Source organism: Lipophrys pholis (assembly GCF_963383615.2).
Source record: "Lipophrys pholis genome assembly, chromosome: 3".
Taxonomy (NCBI): domain Eukaryota; kingdom Metazoa; phylum Chordata; class Actinopteri; order Blenniiformes; family Blenniidae; genus Lipophrys; species Lipophrys pholis.
The window spans coordinates 15032172-15051656 of NC_137627.1; the positions used below are offsets into that span (position 1 = coordinate 15032172).

The following is a 19485-nucleotide window of genomic DNA, read 5'->3' on the forward strand; positions in this document are numbered from 1 at the left end:
AAGGACTCTTCACAGACTGTGTAACGCAGCCCAACCCTCGGGGACTACCTTTGAATTCAATAAGGAGTCTTTCAGCTGATTGAAAAACATATATATATATATTTTTTTTTTTAATTTCTACAATCTGTTAAAAACAAGCACTCTATGGATGGATTAGCATTCATTTTATGCACATTCTTAAATATGTAAGCAAACTGTTGGGTGTCAAATTACATCTAGGAAAAAGGCAAGAACCCCCCCCCCAACTTTATTTATATCTTGTATGAATCTCAACGACCAGAAGAGGCCCAGTGGGACAAACATGAAGGTGCTACATGTTGACCTCAAACCGGGAGCTTCAGAGGATTCGCCTGCAGCATGAGAGAAACCAAAGAAACCAGCTCTGCTTCGTGTCTCCACCCAAAGATGCTTTGCTTTTCTCAAGTCGTTGCACCTTTTCCCTCGACCCCCCCCCCCCCATGGAGTAAATTTGTTTCCTTGTGTTGGAGTCTAACGTGAGAAATAGTCCCTCCTCAGCCTGGCGTTCCTCCACCCGAAAAAAAGACAATGTCACACAAGAGAGGAGTCGTCCTTCAGTGGGCCAAGACTTGTACGTCTCTCAGGGATAAGACTGATTATTAGAAAACACGTTCATAAAACAGTGGCCTGCCAAGTGCAATGTGCTTTAAATGAGCGTGAACCAAAACAACCATTGCTCAGTTAATCCTTATTGGATTCAAGACTGACACCCAACCACCTCTACCAACCAAAAGTCGAAACCAAACCCCCTCAACACCACCTATCAGCGACATGTTTTTCTTCACATTCAAAATAGTGGATTATCTTCTACTCTTCAAGAAATAAGTCAACACGTTCACTGTTTTTTGTTAAAAATACACTTAAATGTCTTTTTAGTTCAGTTTATGTTTTAAGGTGGAGAGTAAACTGATGTTTGTGTTTCAGGAGCCTTTAAAAATGGATGGGACGTCCATTCTCAGTAGATTTCATTGGTGTTTGTATGTGAAACTCATCAGGGTGAAAACATGGATATCTTGAAATGTATCTGAAATGTCAAACTTTTTCTTTTTTCTTTTTTTTTTTAAATTGGGTGAGAATAACATTTTAGATGGACGTTTTACCTTGCTCCTCTCCGGGGGGCCTTGATTACAGAACATCCCGGCCGGGGGACTTGTTCCTTTTCAGGATCTGGGCACATTTGCTTTCGTGAAACAATACACGCTGGTGCTCTTTCTGTTATAATTCTTAAGACCAAAACTAATTTCGGCCCCGTTTACTCGAACACCTTGAAAGCAGTGGCGGCTGGTGATAAACATTTTAGGTGGGGCTCTTCATTATGATTTATTTTCAGCCAATGTTAACTTCATTTAAATACGGTGCGTTTATAAACCATTTTACAACAATCTTGCATTTTCTGGACTGAGAGGGATCCCCGGTAATGAAACAATAAAGTTCTTTTAAACAGCTAGTGAACAGAGAGCACTTATTAATATGACTCTTTTATTACCAACCTTGTGAACAAATACAAGCAGAAGCTTCATTAGTCCCTTTTAGAAAATGAAGGTGTTTTGGGGCTGGTTTACTTGAAATGACAGTCTGAGTTTAGGAAAAAACAACGGGTATATCAGGTAGTATACTATCAAAGAACACATCGATTCATCTTTCAGAGCATTTACTGTAACAACGGGCTCTATTGGCAGGAATAATTTTATCGCTACTGCAGCATTATTCGACATCTATCAGGTGTAATTGGTGAGCTTTTAGTCAAAATACACATGGAAACCCAACATTACCTTGATCTTGGCATTAGACACGTGCATACTGCTTCTCAGAAGACGCCAGAGCTCCTGCGTCAAACCAAGTGTTGTAGTATCATCAGCAGGGGACAAGTGAAGGCTGCAGTGACTTCGGTGACACTGCAGTGAGCACCAGTGACATTACTGGGTATTTTTTATTAGATTAATATTGAAGTGTCTGTCTCCGCTGCTGCAGCAGTTTGCAATCTGCAGACTTTCCCTGGTACACAGGTTACACAACCAGCTGCTCAGAGACCAATCTTATCTCTGCTGCTCCAAAGAAACAATGGCTACTTTTGAGAAAAATGAGCTCAGGACACATTTTGTTCCTCATGGCGATGAGAAAGACCCTTCGTTTGTGTGTTGACATTTTGTTACAGAGTTACTGATGCCAGAAGTGTGAATCTGTGAATATCTTGGCAACTTTACTGAAGGTCAGTGCAAATGAGAGCCTGCAGTATGTGCTCGCTGCTCCAGCATCTTTATCTCCCAGTAAAGCCTTTTTGGATGTAAACCCAAAGTGTGACACTCAATTCACATTTGGAAAAGTGATTGAGTCGAAAAATTGTTCCTTGAAATGAATTAGGGATTCTTTTTTTGAAGTGATGTAGTGAAACGTTTCCACCGCTCTTGTAGAAATGTATTTTTTTTTTCTATGTTGGATGTGTAGAGCGAGTCTGTTGTTTGCGAAGGCACCCCGTTCTCTGACGAGAGGACGTAATATTTGTGGGTTTAACCAGCGTCGGTCCTGAATTTGAGACTAAAAGTCTCTCTAGATTCAACTATTGTGTGTCTGGGTATGTTAGTTTGTTTGGTCGTATGTCTTGTTACAGTTACTACCAAATATTTCTAATAGGGATGTCCCGATCACACTTTTTTGCCCCCGATACCGATCTGATTTTTCAGAATTGAGTATCGGCCGATACCAATACGTTCCTGATCCGATACTTACATTGCTATTGCAAAATATACTCAATAGTCTATTTTTGGAGCAACTAAGATGTCTGAAGCTAAAAGCACTATTGGCAGAAGCTTTGTTTAGCTAGAAATTATTGTAAAACTCACTTATTGAATCAAAATTCTTCTTAGAATGACTTAAGAACTTTATTCAGTCATAACAAAAAAACAGAACAATTACACTCTGCAGTCCTGTATCTCTTATTTATGTAAACTTAAACAACTTCACCTGGATTTTGTGGCAAATAAAAAAAAAATTAAAAATGAAACCCAGTGAATCAGTTTGACTGACATATAAACTATAAAGAACTACAACATAAACAGTATTCAGTAAAACCAATCAGAAGAACCCAATTCCACTTCAAAGTGTCTTTGACTGGTTGGGTTGAAAATAAGTCCTAAAAAAGTGCAAAAACGATCATAAACATAAGTAAATAAATCTTATACGTAAATGCTCTTAGGCTCTAATGTAACTTCTTTGTGTTTTCAGTTTCAGTTTCACGTATGAGAGGTTTGACCTGAATTGTAACAAAACATTTACATTTCAATGTGAATTATAAACACTTAATTCCACTTTAAAGTGGGAAAACCTGTTTGACAAAAGTAGTCTGAACATAGTTCCCTCAAAAACTTATTCAGAATATCCCAGTCTTCCTTCAAACTAGCGCAACCTTCTGGGTTATTTTTTTTGCCATATCGCGCCCATGTGGGTACTTGTCCTCTATTTTAAAATCCTTTATTTTAAAGCCGCACCGAGTTTGCTGCTTCAGTGCGGCTTTTTCTTAAGTTGTTGTTGTGAACTGAGGGTACATCCACACGATGAAAAAACAATCTTTTGTTCTCCCTGGCCTGCTCCCACAAAACCGTCCACACCTCACTATGAACACGGTTCAACACGAGGCTTCCGGGCATGTAGGTACACATGGCATGCCTTTAGGGGCGCTGTGACTCACCAAACACAACAAAAATGCAGAAGAAGACAGACCACATAGAAATTTAGAAGTAGACTTCTGTACATGAACACATAAACCACTATTTATAACTTCTGTTTTATAGGTCTATGGCCCCCCTCCGCCTGCTTCTAGCTTCTGCAGCTGGACCGGAGCTTGTAGTCCATGGTTCTTGTGGTTATTAGGAGACGTTGCGGACCGCCTTTTTTTTAGATCGGCGGGGTGATCGGCTGGATTTGCCGATTCCCGATCACTCACAAATCACCAATATCGCCCCGATCCGATATCTACCGATCTGATTGGGACATCCATATGTAAAAGATTTATTTAAGTTAGTTAATATTTCTGTGTAAAAATATAACAATCTTAAATAAAATGGGAAGGTGTGAAATCCAAGCACAGACTGTTACAAACCAGTGAATTGTCAACAATAACTACACAATAATCACCAAGAATCGTTCAATTCAGCTTACAGGCGTTTATTAACAAAATGTATTAATTCATAAATAATTCTGAAATCATCTCATAAATCAACACACTTAAATATCAAACGTCATCTAACACGGAGATCTAATCTATTAAATGGCAAACACTATGTACAGAGTGTGTGTGTGTGTGTGTGTGTGTGTGTGTGTGTGTGTGTGTGTGTGTGTGTGTGTGTGTGTGTGTGTGTGTGTGTGTGTGTGTTCTGGAATGATGAAGCTGATGGGTGTAATGACCTCAAACGTCCACCAGATGGAGGCAGACGTCGGCGGGTCAATATGAGTGGCTGTGATGACCTCTAACGTTGAGTTGGGATCCTCGTTGGTTCTGTCCCTTGGATCTACTGCTCTCTTTACCGTCCCGAGGCAGCACAGACCTGTGTCCCTCTCGGTGGTCGGATTGAGAAGCAGAGGACAGTTGGTTGGAAAGGAGCTTCACTGAGTTGACTTTTGGACCCCTGTGGTGTCTGGGTCGGGTTTGACCATCACCATTGGTTGCCAACCTGGGGGGATTGGAGACTTCCTGGTGTCTTTGGCCTTTTCCCTGCTGTTTTATGGCCTGTTCATTGTCCCTGGTGTTTCTCCTCTGTCACAGAAAATGCTTTGAGGAGTTCAATGGAATCTTAAGCCCAACACAACATTTCTTCATATTTACAGGAACAGACGACTACAGATCACAAACTGATCTTCTGTACTACGCGGTGCTGATTTAGCAACTATTGACTTTCAGGACTGCACAGTTTGAGATTAAATCAGATGTAAAGTAATTTATTGTGAACAAAATGGCAGAATTTATAAAACTGGAAGTGATCGTTGAGTAGGTTGAAGGCAATAATACAATTACAAGTGACAGTGAGACTTCAGACTGAAGGGGTTTATTTATATTTATCCATCATTGGATTGTCATTTATTTTATAAACAGGTCTACAAATTAGTTGCTACAGTTGATGGTAGTCATGGCAGCAGGCCCAAGGGGTGGGGCTTAACTCCTTTTGACCCCGTGTGATGTCACACCGAGTCTTGAAGTTGGTAAAGGCCCTTTGTCCTATCACACTGAGCTTTCAAGTTGGTAAAAGTGCTTTGTGGTGTCATACTGAGCTTTGAAGAATCACCAAACAGAGTTCACTGTCCCAGCTGGCTCTTCACTCAGGTGTTTACCTCGGAGATACCAGTCCAGGAACCTTTTCAATGAGAACTGAGCCTTTTTTTGATCTGCCACTGAACTTTTTTCACGAGCGTTTTGACGGGAGAAGTGAGTATATTGATTGTTTTGTTGCTAAAAGAAGTGAAGGTGAAGCCGCTGATGGAGTTAATATTGAGAACGTATATCAGTTTAGGTCTTTGGGAATCATATTCAGTCTGTGTGGGTTTTGAACTTTAGACACGAGGAGGCGCTGTTTGACGCAGAAGCACAACTACTTCAACTTCTTTAGCATTACAGTTTAGCTTTCTTCAGCACCGGCTTTGTATTTTCTTAAGGAAATCCTAAACTTCTTTGTGATCTTGACATTTCTTTTTGTTTAATTTCTGCCCAGTGAATCCACAAACAACGACGACGATGACGGCGCCAATGAGTCCTGCGTTCATAGTCCCACAGGGTCCCGTGTTTTACGGCCCACAGGGTCCCGTGTTTTACGGCCCACAGGGTCCCGTGTACTACACCACACAGGGTCCCGTGTACTACATCCCACAGGGTCCCGTGTACTACACCCCACAGGGTCCCGTGTACTACACCACACAGGGTCCCGTGTACTACATCCCACAGGGTCCCGTGTACTACACCACACAGGGTCCCGTGTACTACATCCCACAGGGTCCCGTGTACTACACCACACAGGTTCCCGTGTACTACATCCAACAGGGTCCCGTGTTTCACGACCCACAGGGTCATGTGCCCCCCATGCACCAGGCTCCATTTTACGACATCCCAGAGGTCAGTGCCTTCAATTCTTTGAATTTGAACTATTAGATTTAATTAATTACCTGGAACACTTCAAAACTGCTATATTAGGTCCGGTTCCGATCCAACCTGTCGATATTTCCCAATACATGAAGCCACGTCTGTGCTTTCCTGTTGCTGAAATGACTCTACAAGCGGTACTGATGGGTTGGCTGCGCTGCTCGCTGCCTGCAAACTGTGGACTGGATTTCCCGAAGGGAGGCGGGTCTCAATGAGACGTGGAGTAATGAGTCAGGAAATCCGTTCCACAGTTTGCAGCCAGCTGGCAGGCTGTGTCCTACTCCAATCAAAACTCCCTGAAAATAGTCCCAATTGCTTGTGGCGCCTTGCTAAAGCGTTTCCCCTGGGATTAATTGAGTAATTGTGAGGTTTTAAAGATATAACAAGTTTATTATGAGATGATGGCATCACGCAGACACCCACATTGTCCAAATTGAACAAAAAAAGTTTGTAATGCTTCCTTTTCTGATCTTATACTAACCTCAAGTTGCCTTTTGGGAGAATACATGCATACATTCGTACATTTCATACTTGCCTGTAGAGAGGAGTTTATTAAAGCCTCATATAGAATCAACAGTAATGATAATAATATTATTAAAGCAAACAGAGTATCAGTATCGGCAGATATCCAAATTCAGGTATTGGGATCAGATCGGAAGTGGAAAAAATACAGATAGATGGATTCCTAGGTCTCAGCAGAATCTAGACCAGTACTATTAATGTTCTGATACTTCAAGCTTCAACATTTACAACATTTTCTCTGACCGTTCTTGGCATTGTCTTGAGCTTTTCTATTTCTTTTCTTTCATTTTCTTCCACATTGATCCTCCATCCTCTGCCTGTTTCCTCCTGTCTTCTCCTCCATTGCTGTTCTCTCTATCTGACCACACCTCTTTGGACTCCTTGTTTCTGCTTTATCCTGCATTTTGGACTTGTTTATTTGTTTGTGTGCTTGCTTGCCTACATCTCGGTGCCTCATTTTCAGTTGTTTCTGTGTTGCTTGTTTTAATGGCCTCATCCTCATTATCCTCACATTTTCTACCTCAAATGGCAGGAACAGCTGAGCTTGAGCCCAGAGCTGCAGCTGCAGCCTCAGGATGAGGAGTGTCAGGATCTGGAGTGCCCTCAGCGCTTGGAGGAGCTCCAGATGCCTGAGGAGATCCAGCTGGTGGAGGTGCTCCAGGAGATGGAGCAGCTTCAGCAGCTGGACGACCTTCAGGCTCTGGAGTGCCCTCAGCGCTTGGAGGAGCTCCAGATTCCGGAGGAGATCCAGCTGGGGGAGGTGCTCCAGGAGATGGAGCAGCTTCAGCAGCTGGACGACCTTCAGGCTCTGGAGTGCCCTCAGCGCTTGGAGGAGCTCCAGATGCCGGAGGAGATCCAGCTGGGGGAGGTGCTCCAGGAGATGGAGCAGCTTCAGCAGCTGGACGACCTTCAGGCTCTGGAGTGCCCTCAGCGCTTGGAGGAGCTCCAGATGCCGGAGGAGATCCAGCTGGGGGAGGTGCTCCAGGAGATGGAGCAGCTTCAGCAGCTGGACGACCTTCAGGCTCTGGAGTGCCCTCAGCGTTTGGAGGAGCTCCAGATTCCGGAGGAGATCCAGCTGGGGGAGGTGCTCCAGGAGATGGAGCAGCTTCAGCAGCTGGACGACCTTCAGGATCTGGAGTGCCCTCAGCGCTTGGAGGAGCTCCAGATGCCGGAGGAGATCCAGCTGGTGGAGGTGCTCCAGGAGATGGAGCAGCTTCAGCAGCTGGACGACCTTCAAGATTTGGAGGGGCTTGAGGAGCTGGAGGACCTTCAGGAGGTGGAGGTGTCTCAGCAGCTTGAGGTGCCTCAGGTTCCTCAGGAGCCAGAGAGGCCAGTTCTTGTGGAACCTCTGGCCTCTTTGGTTCTTGTGTCACCTCTGGCCCCTGTTCCACAAGAACTGGAGAGGCCAGAAGAGCCTCAGAGGCCAGAGAAGCCTCAGCATCTAGAGAGGACTTATTGGCTGGAAGACCCTCAGAAGCTTGAGGAGTTTGAGGAGCCAAAACTCAGCCGAGGGACCCGGAGGACAAAGAACAATATTCTCAAGCTCTTCCAGTTGCTGGAGAAACCAGAGGATTGCCAGCATCCAGAGGTCCTGGTACAGAGTCAGCAGCTGGAAGAGCCAAAGCCCGGCCGGAGGAGAAAGAGAAAACAAAAGAAGAAGAATCCCAGCTGCCTGAGCAACTGGGACTGCTGGGAATCTTGATATCTCATGATATGAAGAGCAGACAGGTGAAGCCCACAGTCGAAATCCTCTTTAAGATTTATTATCCAGAATGACATCGGCACAACCAAAGTGTCTCAGGAAGCCTGCATACAGGCAGATTTCCTAGCTAGAAATACTTGGTAGTAACTGTAACAAGACATATGACCAAACAAACTAACATACCCAGACACACAATAGTTGAATCTAGAGAGACTTTTAGGCTCAAATTCAGGACCGAAGCTGGATTTGGGGAAACACACTTTGAATACCTGTAATGTTGTTGGACCTCTGTCACCCTGTGTGAAATTGTTGAGGAGCTGTTCAATATTTGGCCTTTAAAAAGTCAATTTCTCACCGTGTGGTTGTGTGTTCCAGGCCCCTTCTCAGACACCTTCGTGGAGTGGGAAAGAGCAGACTGCAGGGAGAGTCTCACAAGAACAAGCTGCGCCTGCCATAACATGGCGCCACAGAACATGGACATCCTGCAGGGGATGGGTCAGAGCAGACCTCGAAGTCCAGAGAGGTCGCCCCCCCCCCCCCCCCCCCCCCCCCAAAAAAAAAGAATAAAAAACCTCCAACATAAACAACAACAAAAAAGAGTTACATTACTACTTGTGGTCATTAAAAATGTCATCTGTGGCAACTGGACAAGTCGGGGCCTGAGCAATCATAATTAGGGACCGAGCACGAAAGGCCAGGACCAAAGGTCGGTAAGAATGTTGTAGAGAGCTCAAACCAAAACTCAATTGTTCATCTCATCAAGACCTACAAATCACGCACTGATACCCCGGACCTAAATCCAACAGGAAGTCCGCAATATATAAAGATAATGAGGATGCAGCCATAACATTTGCAACACAGACAACCAGAAAGCGAGGCACAGAGATGTAAGCAAACATGCACACCAACAAATAAACAAACCCAACTATTTACGGATCTGTCAGGTTTCCAAAATGATAATAATAATAATAATGATAATAATAATAATAATAATAATAGGTAGTAAATGCCTCACTTAGAATTTATTTTAGCTATGAATAAATTCGGAAGAATACAGTTAAATAAAGAAATGAAATAAAATATATTCTTCTCTCTGCTCCTCTCTTGAATGTTATTGACTGAAACAAGTTAAACATATTGATACATTACATTTAAAATTACCAGCAGGTTGTAAAAAATAATAATCAGATTTTGTTATTTTTCACAACAAATGTGATTTTTAAAATGAAAGCTTGCACAAGCAAACTGAATGAGGGTGTGTCAAATTATAATGTTACAGTGCTTGAACGTGATGTGCAGTATTTGTATATGTTCTGTGAAAAATCAAAAAAGATTGTCTTTTTGAATAATCTATTTTCTATACATTATCTTGAATAAAAAGATGATTTAAAAAAAGAAAGAAGAAAAGTGACGCTCGGTGAACCAAGCACCGCTGCTTCAGTGGGAAGGAAAATATCTTTGTCAATGTTTGTTTCACCCGGACAAAATAAATACGCGCACCATGGACTGTGTTGTGGATAGCAACGTGAAAGTCTCCAGAAAAAGTAAAGACGAGAAAAAAGTCCAAAAAAAACAAATTAAAGCCAGCCACACTTTGTTGAAGCATGAAGGAATCAGCACGACATCGCAGCCCACGAAGGTACGAGAAACACTGCCTTCATCAGCCGGAAATATCCGTCCGCTCGCTGTCGTTTATAGACACTGAGCGCAGGGAAGTCATCAATCTGAAGTTAAATCCCAATTTAGGAAAGACGACATTCGTATAACATCATTGTCGTTATATTGTCTGACGATTGGGAGTTAATTGTCTGCCCTGGAGTGACTGACAGGTTGTGTTCCTAAAAACTGTACATGATGTTACACACTGAACACAGAAATCCAAACTTACTGTTTCAGTAAATGTACAGTTTCTGTACAATATTTAACAGAGGTTCAAAAGTAAAGCAGTCCAAACATAAAATATCACAGTAGTTCACATTGTTAAGTGTTATTTCATATGATCGATGTAGAGAAATACCCCCAGAAGCCTTGCAGCGAAAGGCTCTACAAAGCATTGACTCGGGAGTATTGCGTCCGTACTATTGCATTTGTGGTTGTAATGTGACTAAACGTGGAGACATTCAAGGAGTACGAATACATTTCCAAGCCACCGTGCCTTTCACATTGTGATGAAATGTACCAGTAGTGCTGGCAACATCCTCAAACCATATCAATTAAAAATCTGAAGCTCCGCCTCCACCTGTCTGAGCCCATGAGCCCCTGGGGGGGAATTGTTGTGTCACAGTAGCATATTGTAATTAATTGATTTCATTTTATTCTGATGAAACTTCTTTTTTTTAGGTTTGACTTACCAAAACTGTGTTACTGATCACACCATCCCCATCTCTTCTACTCTTGTGTTGCTTTTGCTCTCAAACTTTTACAATTTACAATGACAAAGCTGCGCCACAGAATTACACAACTCCTGATCACCACACACTCTATTTACGCAGTGTTTCAAGAAATCATCTGGAGGGGCGAGGTTCTCCTTCTCTATCGTCTAGGTGCTTTACGATCGTGCGACAATCTTCATTTTCTTCAGACTGACACGCTCCATTTGAGCAACTCCTGCAATCTTGGCTAACTCGTGCACATCCTGTACTTAAATGATTTGTTTTCCACAGTCAAATGACGAGTCTGACTTTTAAAAGTTGGGAGTCTTATTTGTTGGAAATTTTGTTTCGATTCACATTTGAGGTGGTTTTGATGAAACTCAAGTGGATATATGTTTTAAGATGTGGCGGCTCAGTCTTTCAGATGACGACTCATCGTCCGGACGGCTTTATCCAATTCTGAGTCGCTGCAGCCAAGAGCCGAAACCAGCTAACTGTGGGTGAAGGCTGTGTATATCCTGTTTGCCAGTCCATCACAGGACATGGAAAGGCACAAACCACCATATGCACTTACACTTACCTGCAATTTTAGAGTGAATGGTTAACCTGATTTGCATGGTTTTGTACTGTGGGAGGCAACAAGAGGACCTGGAGAAAACAGAAGATGCAGCTTCTGCACAAAAATCCCTTAAACAAGAAGATTTCTCACTGTCATTCTTCACTTTGTTCTTTTCTGTTTTGTTTGTACGCCAGTATGTAATAGTCCCTGAAACATTGTTGTAATATTATTTTATGGTAGTACCAATAAAAGCTTACGCTTTTTTAAAACTTATTTAATACTTCAAAGACATTTCAACAAAAATCCATGTTTGAGATGAGACGAGGTCACTGGAGACTCTCTTTGCTCTTCCTGTGCTTGTTTCTCTGATGCCAGATCTTTGCCAGCGCTCGCTCATTTCGTGTCACGGCACTGAAGTCCATCGACTTGAGCTGAGGCCAAACTGAAATCACATGACTCCTAGGCACACAGAGGCAGAATAGTAGTTTAGGTATGTGTGGGTGAGAGAGAGAGAGAGAGAGTGGGCAAAAGCATGTGTGAAGTTGATGTGTCTACCGGTAACTCTTGTTGGTTTCAATCACATTTCCATGTAAAGTGATGGAGTGTAAGTGTGGCAGTGTGCCCAGCATGTCCACCTCTGACAAAATGCAAACGTTGTTGCCATGAAGATATAGCAAATGAAGTTCTTGCAGCTGGCAGCATGTTTGTTTCACCCGATTGGGGAGCATTGTATTCTGTCCTGGTGAGCAGTGATTTTCTGTTGAATGCTGGATTTTCTAATAATTTTCACATTTAATTATATATTGTTTGGATTGTGAGGCAAGCAAAACACCAACTCTTCGCATTCTAGATGGGGGCTTTCATTTGACAATGTTTAGTAAGTCTTCATAAATAATCTACAGCTGCCATAACTTACATTCATGGATTTGCACTAAGCTTATACTATTATTTTTGATTTACCCATCAATAGTCTGGAGGCTATATGGATCAAACACATTTTTAGAATGATTAATACATCCTACAAATATTTATTTTATCATAATTCTTGTAAACAATTCAAAGGAAAAACCTGCAAAAAGACGGCATCCCCTGACTGAGAGCTTTCCTACCACTCTGCACCTACGGTAGCTCTTTGGCGCCCCCCAGGGGAGATCCACCCCACAGGCTTCCATCTCTTCATCTGTGTGTGTCCTGTCCATGCTTGTCTTACATTATTAATGATGTTGTGTCATTCCTTCTCTTGCATCTTGCTCCTATGAGATCTTGAGATTAAATCACATGATGAGGAAGAGATAGTAGGATAGGCAAAGATAAACTGTGAATGGAAGATGGCAGTATAGGCTCAGATTGACACTCCTGCTTCTCTCCTGTGGCTGTAGCGCGTGCTGCTCCCTCCCGCTGCAGTCATAACAATGCAGGAGGAGGAGAGGATGGAGCCGAGGGGCAGGATGGTGGAGTGAGGCAGGGCGGGGCTGTGGAGTGACAGAGCGAGAGGCAGGAGAGAGATAAAGCTGCTGCTCAACACGCTACCAAGAAAACCAACCATAGGAGGGAGGCGGAGGGAGGCGAAGGGAGGAAGGAGAGTGTGAATCTACAGGACGTGAGAGCCGGCAGCAGAGGAGGAGGAGGAGGAGGAGGAGGAGGAGGAGGAGGAGGAGGAGGAGGAAGGGGGCTTCCAGACTGGACGGGCCCAGCAATGCCTTGATGGAGCATGGGCCAGGTTTTAGGATTCTCCCACTGCCGTGAGTCTGTTTCTCTTCTGCTTCTCCATCTGCGTTTGTTTATCTCTCCGTACCATCGGCACATATATTCCAGCTCAGCATGTTTCCTTGCAAACTGATGTGCGCATCGTACGTGTTAGCTCACCCCTGCCGCCTCTCTCCTGCTCTTACCTGCAATAAACACATGGCTGAAAGGATGGATGCAGTGCAGAAGCAGACCAGTTCTGTCATGACGTATTGATGTGCAGATGTTTACTTGCTGGTGTGTTTGCTGCCATGCGTGCAAAGGACGCAAGTTAATTCTCCTTCAACGCTTCTGTCGTGCATCTGTTTCACTGCTAAGTCTGTTTTTCCATCTGTTCCCCACTCACTAATCTCTACATTGTAATGAAATTCAGTGTTTTCTTTTTTCCTTTTTTTGCATGTGCTATTGTAAAAACGTGGCAGGGAGAATATGCTGCACTCATTTCCCTGCACGGCTCATTTATTAGCGACAGTCATGCTGGCTGTCTAATAGTGAAGGCCTTTTCTGCTGCCAGTTCAGCTCTGAAAGGAAATATCCCCGCCTGTCACGCGGGAGACCGGGGTTCGATGCCCCGACGGGGAGAGGCAAACTTTTAAATAAACTAGTTTCCTGAATTTACGAGTAGACCATATCTGAGGAGAGGTATCTCCCGCTCACATCAAGGCTGCTGGTTGGTCGACCCAGATGGAAGTTGCTTTTGGATGAAATAGGAAAGGCCAACCAACAGTAAGTAGTGGGGAGGGTATTCATTCAGTGTTTCATCACTGTTCTAAAACCTACTCATCTTCTCACATCCGTTTCTTTTCTTCCTGTGGTTTCAGGAAGCGTGTCGGGGTATTCTGCTGTGGACCAAAGGGCATTTCAAGGACTCTTCACAGACTGTGTAACGCAGCCCAACCCTCGGGGACTACCTTTGAATTCAATAAGGAGTCTTTCAGCTGATTGAAAAACATATATATATATATTTTTTTTTAATTTCTACAATCTGTTAAAAACAAGCACTCTATGGATGGATTAGCATTCATTTTATGCACATTCTTAAATATGTAAGCAAACTGTTGGGTGTCAAATTACATCTAGGAAAAAGGCAAGAACCCCCCCCCCCCCCAACTTTATTTATATCTTGTATGAATCTCAACGACCAGAAGAGGCCCAGTGGGACAAACATGAAGGTGCTACATGTTGACCTCAAACCGGGAGCTTCAGAGGATTCACCTGCAGCATGAGAGAAACCAAAGAAACCAGCTCTGCTTCGTGTCTCCACCCAAAGATGCTTTGCTTTTCTCAAGTCGTTGCACCTTTTCCCTCGACACCCCCCCCCCATGGAGTAAATTTGTTTCCTTGTGTTGGAGTCTAACGTGAGAAATAGTCCCTCCTCAGCCTGGCGTTCCTCCACCCGAAAAAAAGACAATGTCACACAAGAGAGGAGTCGTCCTTCAGTGGGCCAAGACTTGTACGTCTCTCAGGGATAAGACTGATTATTAGAAAACACGTTCATAAAACAGTGGCCTGCCAAGTGCAATGTGCTTTAAATGAGCGTGAACCAAAACAACCATTGCTCAGTTAATCCTTATTGGATTCAAGACTGACACCCAACCACCTCTACCAACCAAAAGTCGAAACCAAACCCCCTCAACACCACCTATCAGCGACATGTTTTTCTTCACATTCAAAATAGTGGATTATCTTCTACTCTTCAAGAAATAAGTCAACACGTTCACTGTTTTTTGTTAAAAATACACTTAAATGTCTTTTTAGTTCAGTTTATGTTTTAAGGTGGAGAGTAAACTGATGTTTGTGTTTCAGGAGCCTTTAAAAATGGATGGGACATTCATTCTCAGTAGATTTCATTGGTGTTTGTATGTGAAACTCATCAGGGTGAAAACATGGATATCTTGAAATGTATCTGAAATGTCAAACTTTTTCTTTTTTCTTTTTTTTTTTAAATTGGGTGAGAATAACATTTTAGATGGACGTTTTACCTTGCTCCTCTCCGGGGGGCCTTGATTACAGAACATCCCGGCCGGGGGACTTGTTCCTTATCAGGATCTGGGCACATTTGCTTTCGTGAAACAATACACGCTGGTGCTCTTTCTGTTATAATTCTTAAGACCAAAACTAATTCCGGCCCCGTTTACTCGAACACCTTGAAAGCAGTGGCGGCTGGTGATAAACATTTTAGGTGGGGCTCTTCATTATGATTTATTTTCAGCCAATGTTAACTTCATTTAAATACAGTGCGTTTATAAACCATTTTACAACAATCTTGCATTTTCTGGACTGAGAGGGATCCCCGGTAATGAAACAATAAAGTTCTTTTAAACAGCTAGTGAACAGAGATCACTTATTAATATGACTCTTTTATTACCAACCTTGTGAACAAATACAAGCAGAAGCTTCATTAGTCCCTTTTAGAAAATGAAGGTGTTTTGGGGCTGGTTTACTTGAAATGACAGTCTGAGTTTAGGAAAAAACAACGGGTATATCAGGTAGTATACTATCAAAGAACACATCGATTCATCTTTCAGAGCATTTACTGTAACAACGGGCTCTATTGGCAGGAATAATTTTATCGCTACTGCAGCATTATTCGACATCTATCAGGTGTAATTGGTGAGCTTTTAGTCAAAATACACATGGAAACCCAACATTACCTTGATCTTGGCATTAGACACGTGCATACTGCTTCTCAGAAGACGCCAGAGCTCCTGCGTCAAACCAAGTGTTGTAGTATCATCAGCAGGGGACAAGTGAAGGCTGCAGTGACTTTGGTGACACTGCAGTGAGCACCAGTGACATTACTGGGTATTTTTTATTAGATTAATATTGAAGTGTCTGTCTCCGCTGCTGCAGCAGTTTGCAATCTGCAGACTTTCCCTGGTACACAGGTTACACAACCGGCTGCTCAGAGACCAATCTTATCTCTGCTGCTCCAAAGAAACAATGGCTACTTTTGAGAAAAATGAGCTCGGGACACATTTTGTTCCTCATGGCGATGAGAAAGACCCTTCGTTTGTGTGTTGACATTTTGTTACAGAGTTACTGATGCCAGAAGTGTGAATCTGTGAATATCTTGGCAACTTTACTTAAGGTCAGTGCAAATGAGAGCCTGCAGTATGTGCTCGCTGCTCCAGCATCTTTATCTCCCAGTAAAGCCTTTTTGGATGTAAACCCAAAGTGTGACACTCAATTCACATTTGGAAAAGTGATTGAGTCGAAAAATTGTTCCTTGAAATGAATTAGGGATTCTTTTTTTGAAGTGATGTAGTGAAACGTTTCCACCGCTCTTGTAGAAATGTATATTTTTTTTTCTATGTTGGATGTGTAGAGCGAGTCTGTTGTTTGCGAAGGCACCCCGTTCTCTGACGAGAGGACGTAATATTTGTGGGTTTAACCAGCGTCGGTCCTGAATTTGAGACTAAAAGTCTCTCTAGATTCAACTATTGTGTGTCTGGGTATGTTAGTTTGTTTGGTCGTATGTCTTGTTACAGTTACTACCAAATATTTCTAATAGGGATGTCCCGATCACACTTTTTTGCCCCCGATACCGATCTGATTTTTCAGAATTGAGTATCGGCCGATACCAATACTTTCCTGATCCGATACTTACATTGCTATTGCAAATATACTCAATAGTCTATTTTTGGAGCAACTAAGATGTCTGAAGCTAAAAGCACTATTGGCAGAAGCTTTGTTTAGCTAGAAATTATTGTAAAACTCACTTATTGAATCAAAATTCTTCTTAGAATGACTTAAGAACTTTATTCAGTCATAACAAAAAAACAGAACAATTACACTCTGCAGTCCTGTATCTCTTATTTATGTAAACTTAAACAACTTCACCTGGATTTTGTGGCAAATAAAAAAAAATTTAAAATGAAACCCAGCGAATCAGTTTGACTGACATATAAACTATAAAGAACTACAACATAAACAGTATTCAGTAAAACCAATCAGAAGAACCCAATTCCACTTCAAAGTGTCTTTGACTGGTTGGGTTGAAAATAAGTCCTAAAAAAGTGCAAAAACGATCATAAACATAAGTAAATAAATCTTATACGTAAATGCTCTTAGGCTCTAATGTAACTTCTTTGTGTTTTCAGTTTCAGTTTCACGTATGAGAGGTTTGACCTGAATTGTAACAAAACATTTACATTTCAATGTGAATTATAAACACTTAATTCCACTTTAAAGTGGTAAAACCTGTTTGACAAAAGTAGTCTGAACATAGTTCCCTCAAAAACTTATTCAGAATATCCCAGTCTTCCTTCAAACTAGCGCAACCTTCTGGGTTATTTTTTTTGCCATATCGCGCCCATGTGGGTACTTGTCCTCTATTTTAAAATCCTTTATTTTAAAGCCGCACCGAGTTTGCTGCTTCAGTGCGGCTTTTTCTTAAGTTGTTGTTGTGAACTGAGGGTACATCCACACGATGAAAAAACAATCTTTTGTTCTCCCTGGCCTGCTCCCACAAAACCGTCCACACCTCACTATGAACACGGTTCAACACGAGGCTTCCGGGCATGTAGGTACACATGGCATGCCTTTAGGGGCGCTGTGACTCACCAAACACAACAAAAATGCAGAAGAAGACAGACCACATAGAAATTTAGAAGTAGACTTCTGTACATGAACACATAAACCACTATTTATAACTTCTGTTTTATAGGTCTATGGCCCCCCTCCGCCTGCTTCTAGCTTCTGCAGCTGGACCGGAGCTTGTAGTCCATGGTTCTTGTGGTTATTAGGAGACGTTGCGGACCGCCTTTTTTTTAGATCGGCGGGGTGATCGGCTGGATTTGCCGATTCCCGATCACTCACAAATCACCAATATCGCCCCGATCCGATATCTACCGATCTGATTGGGACATCCATATGTAAAAGATTTATTTAAGTTAGTTAATATTTCTGTGTAAAAATATAACAATCTTAAATAAAATGGGAAGGTGTGAAATCCAAGCACAGACTGTTACAAACCAGTGAATTGTCAACAATAACTACACAATAATCACCAAGAATCGTTCAATTCAGCTTACAGGCGTTTATTAACAAAATGTATTAATTCATAAATAATTCTGAAATCATCTCATAAATCAACACACTTAAATATCAAACGTCATCTAACACGGAGATCTAATCTATTAAATGGCAAACACTATGTACAGAGTGTGTGTGTGTGTGTGTGTGTGTGTGTGTGTGTGTGTGTGTGTGTGTGTGTGTGTGTGTGTGTGTGTTCTGGAATGATGAAGCTGATGGGTGTAATGACCTCAAACGTCCACCAGATGGAGGCAGACGTCGGCGGGTCAATATGAGTGGCTGTGATGACCTCTAACGTTGAGTTGGGATCCTCGTTGGTTCTGTCCCTTGGATCTACTGCTCTCTTTACCGTCCCGAGGCAGCACAGACCTGTGTCCCTCTCGGTGGTCGGATTGAGAAGCAGAGGACAGTTGGTTGGAAAGGAGCTTCACTGAGTTGACTTTTGGACCCCTGTGGTGTCTGGGTCGGGTTTGACCATCACCATTGGTTGCCAACCTGGGGGGATTGGAGACTTCCTGGTGTCTTTGGCCTTTTCCCTGCTGTTTTATGGCCTGTTCATTGTCCCTGGTGTTTCTCCTCTGTCACAGAAAATGCTTTGAGGAGTTCAATGGAATCTTAAGCCCAACACAACATTTCTTCATATTTACAGGAACAGACGACTACAGATCACAAACTGATCTTCTGTACTACGCGGTGCTGATTTAGCAACTATTGACTTTCAGGACTGCACAGTTTGAGATTAAATCAGATGTAAAGTAATTTATTGTGAACAAAATGGCAGAATTTATAAAACTGGAAGTGATCGTTGAGTAGGTTGAAGGCAATAATACAATTACAAGTGACAGTGAGACTTCAGACTGAAGGGGTTTATTTATATTTATCCATCATTGGATTGTCATTTATTTTATAAACAGGTCTACAAATTAGTTGCTACGGTTGATGGTAGTCATGGCAGCAGGCCCAAGGGGTGGGGCTTAACTCCTTTTGACCCCGTGTGATGTCACACCGAGTCTTGAAGTTGGTAAAGGCCCTTTGTCCTATCACACTGAGCTTTCAAGTTGGTAAAAGTGCTTTGTGGTGTCATACTGAGCTTTGAAGAATCACCAAACAGAGTTCACTGTCCCAGCTGGCTCTTCACTCAGGTGTTTACCTCGGAGATACCAGTCCAGGAACCTTTTCAATGAGAACTGAGCCTTTTTTTGATCTGCCACTGAACTTTTTTCACGAGCGTTTTGACGGGAGAAGTGAGTATATTGATTGTTTTGTTGCTAAAAGAAGTGAAGGTGAAGCCGCTGATGGAGTTAATATTGAGAACGTATATCAGTTTAGGTCTTTGGGAATCATATTCAGTCTGTGTGGGTTTTGAACTTTAGACACGAGGAGGCGCTGTTTGACGCAGAAGCAC

The 19485-nt window shown here is 42.5% G+C and overlaps 2 protein-coding genes across 2 annotated transcripts in view; both read left to right on the forward strand.

Annotated features, from left to right (window-relative positions):
- The window catches only part of LOC308107415 (uncharacterized protein), a gene marked incomplete at its 3' end in the record, with an annotated part of 33016 nt that overhangs the window by 6356 nt on the left and 7175 nt on the right, over positions 1-19485 (forward strand). The window contains exons 10-12 of the mRNA XM_080459736.1: positions 5996-6115; positions 7878-8265; positions 8742-8861. Of these exons, the coding sequence (XP_080315862.1) occupies positions 5996-6115; positions 7878-8265; positions 8742-8861 (628 nt within the window). The remainder of the gene's footprint in view (positions 1-5995; positions 6116-7877; positions 8266-8741; positions 8862-19485) is intronic.
- rtn2a (reticulon 2a) overlaps positions 9859-19485 on the forward strand; it is a 61141-nt gene continuing 51514 nt past the window's right edge. The window contains exon 1 of the mRNA XM_080459273.1: positions 9859-10005. The gene's annotated coding sequence lies outside the window, so the exon portion shown is untranslated. The remainder of the gene's footprint in view (positions 10006-19485) is intronic.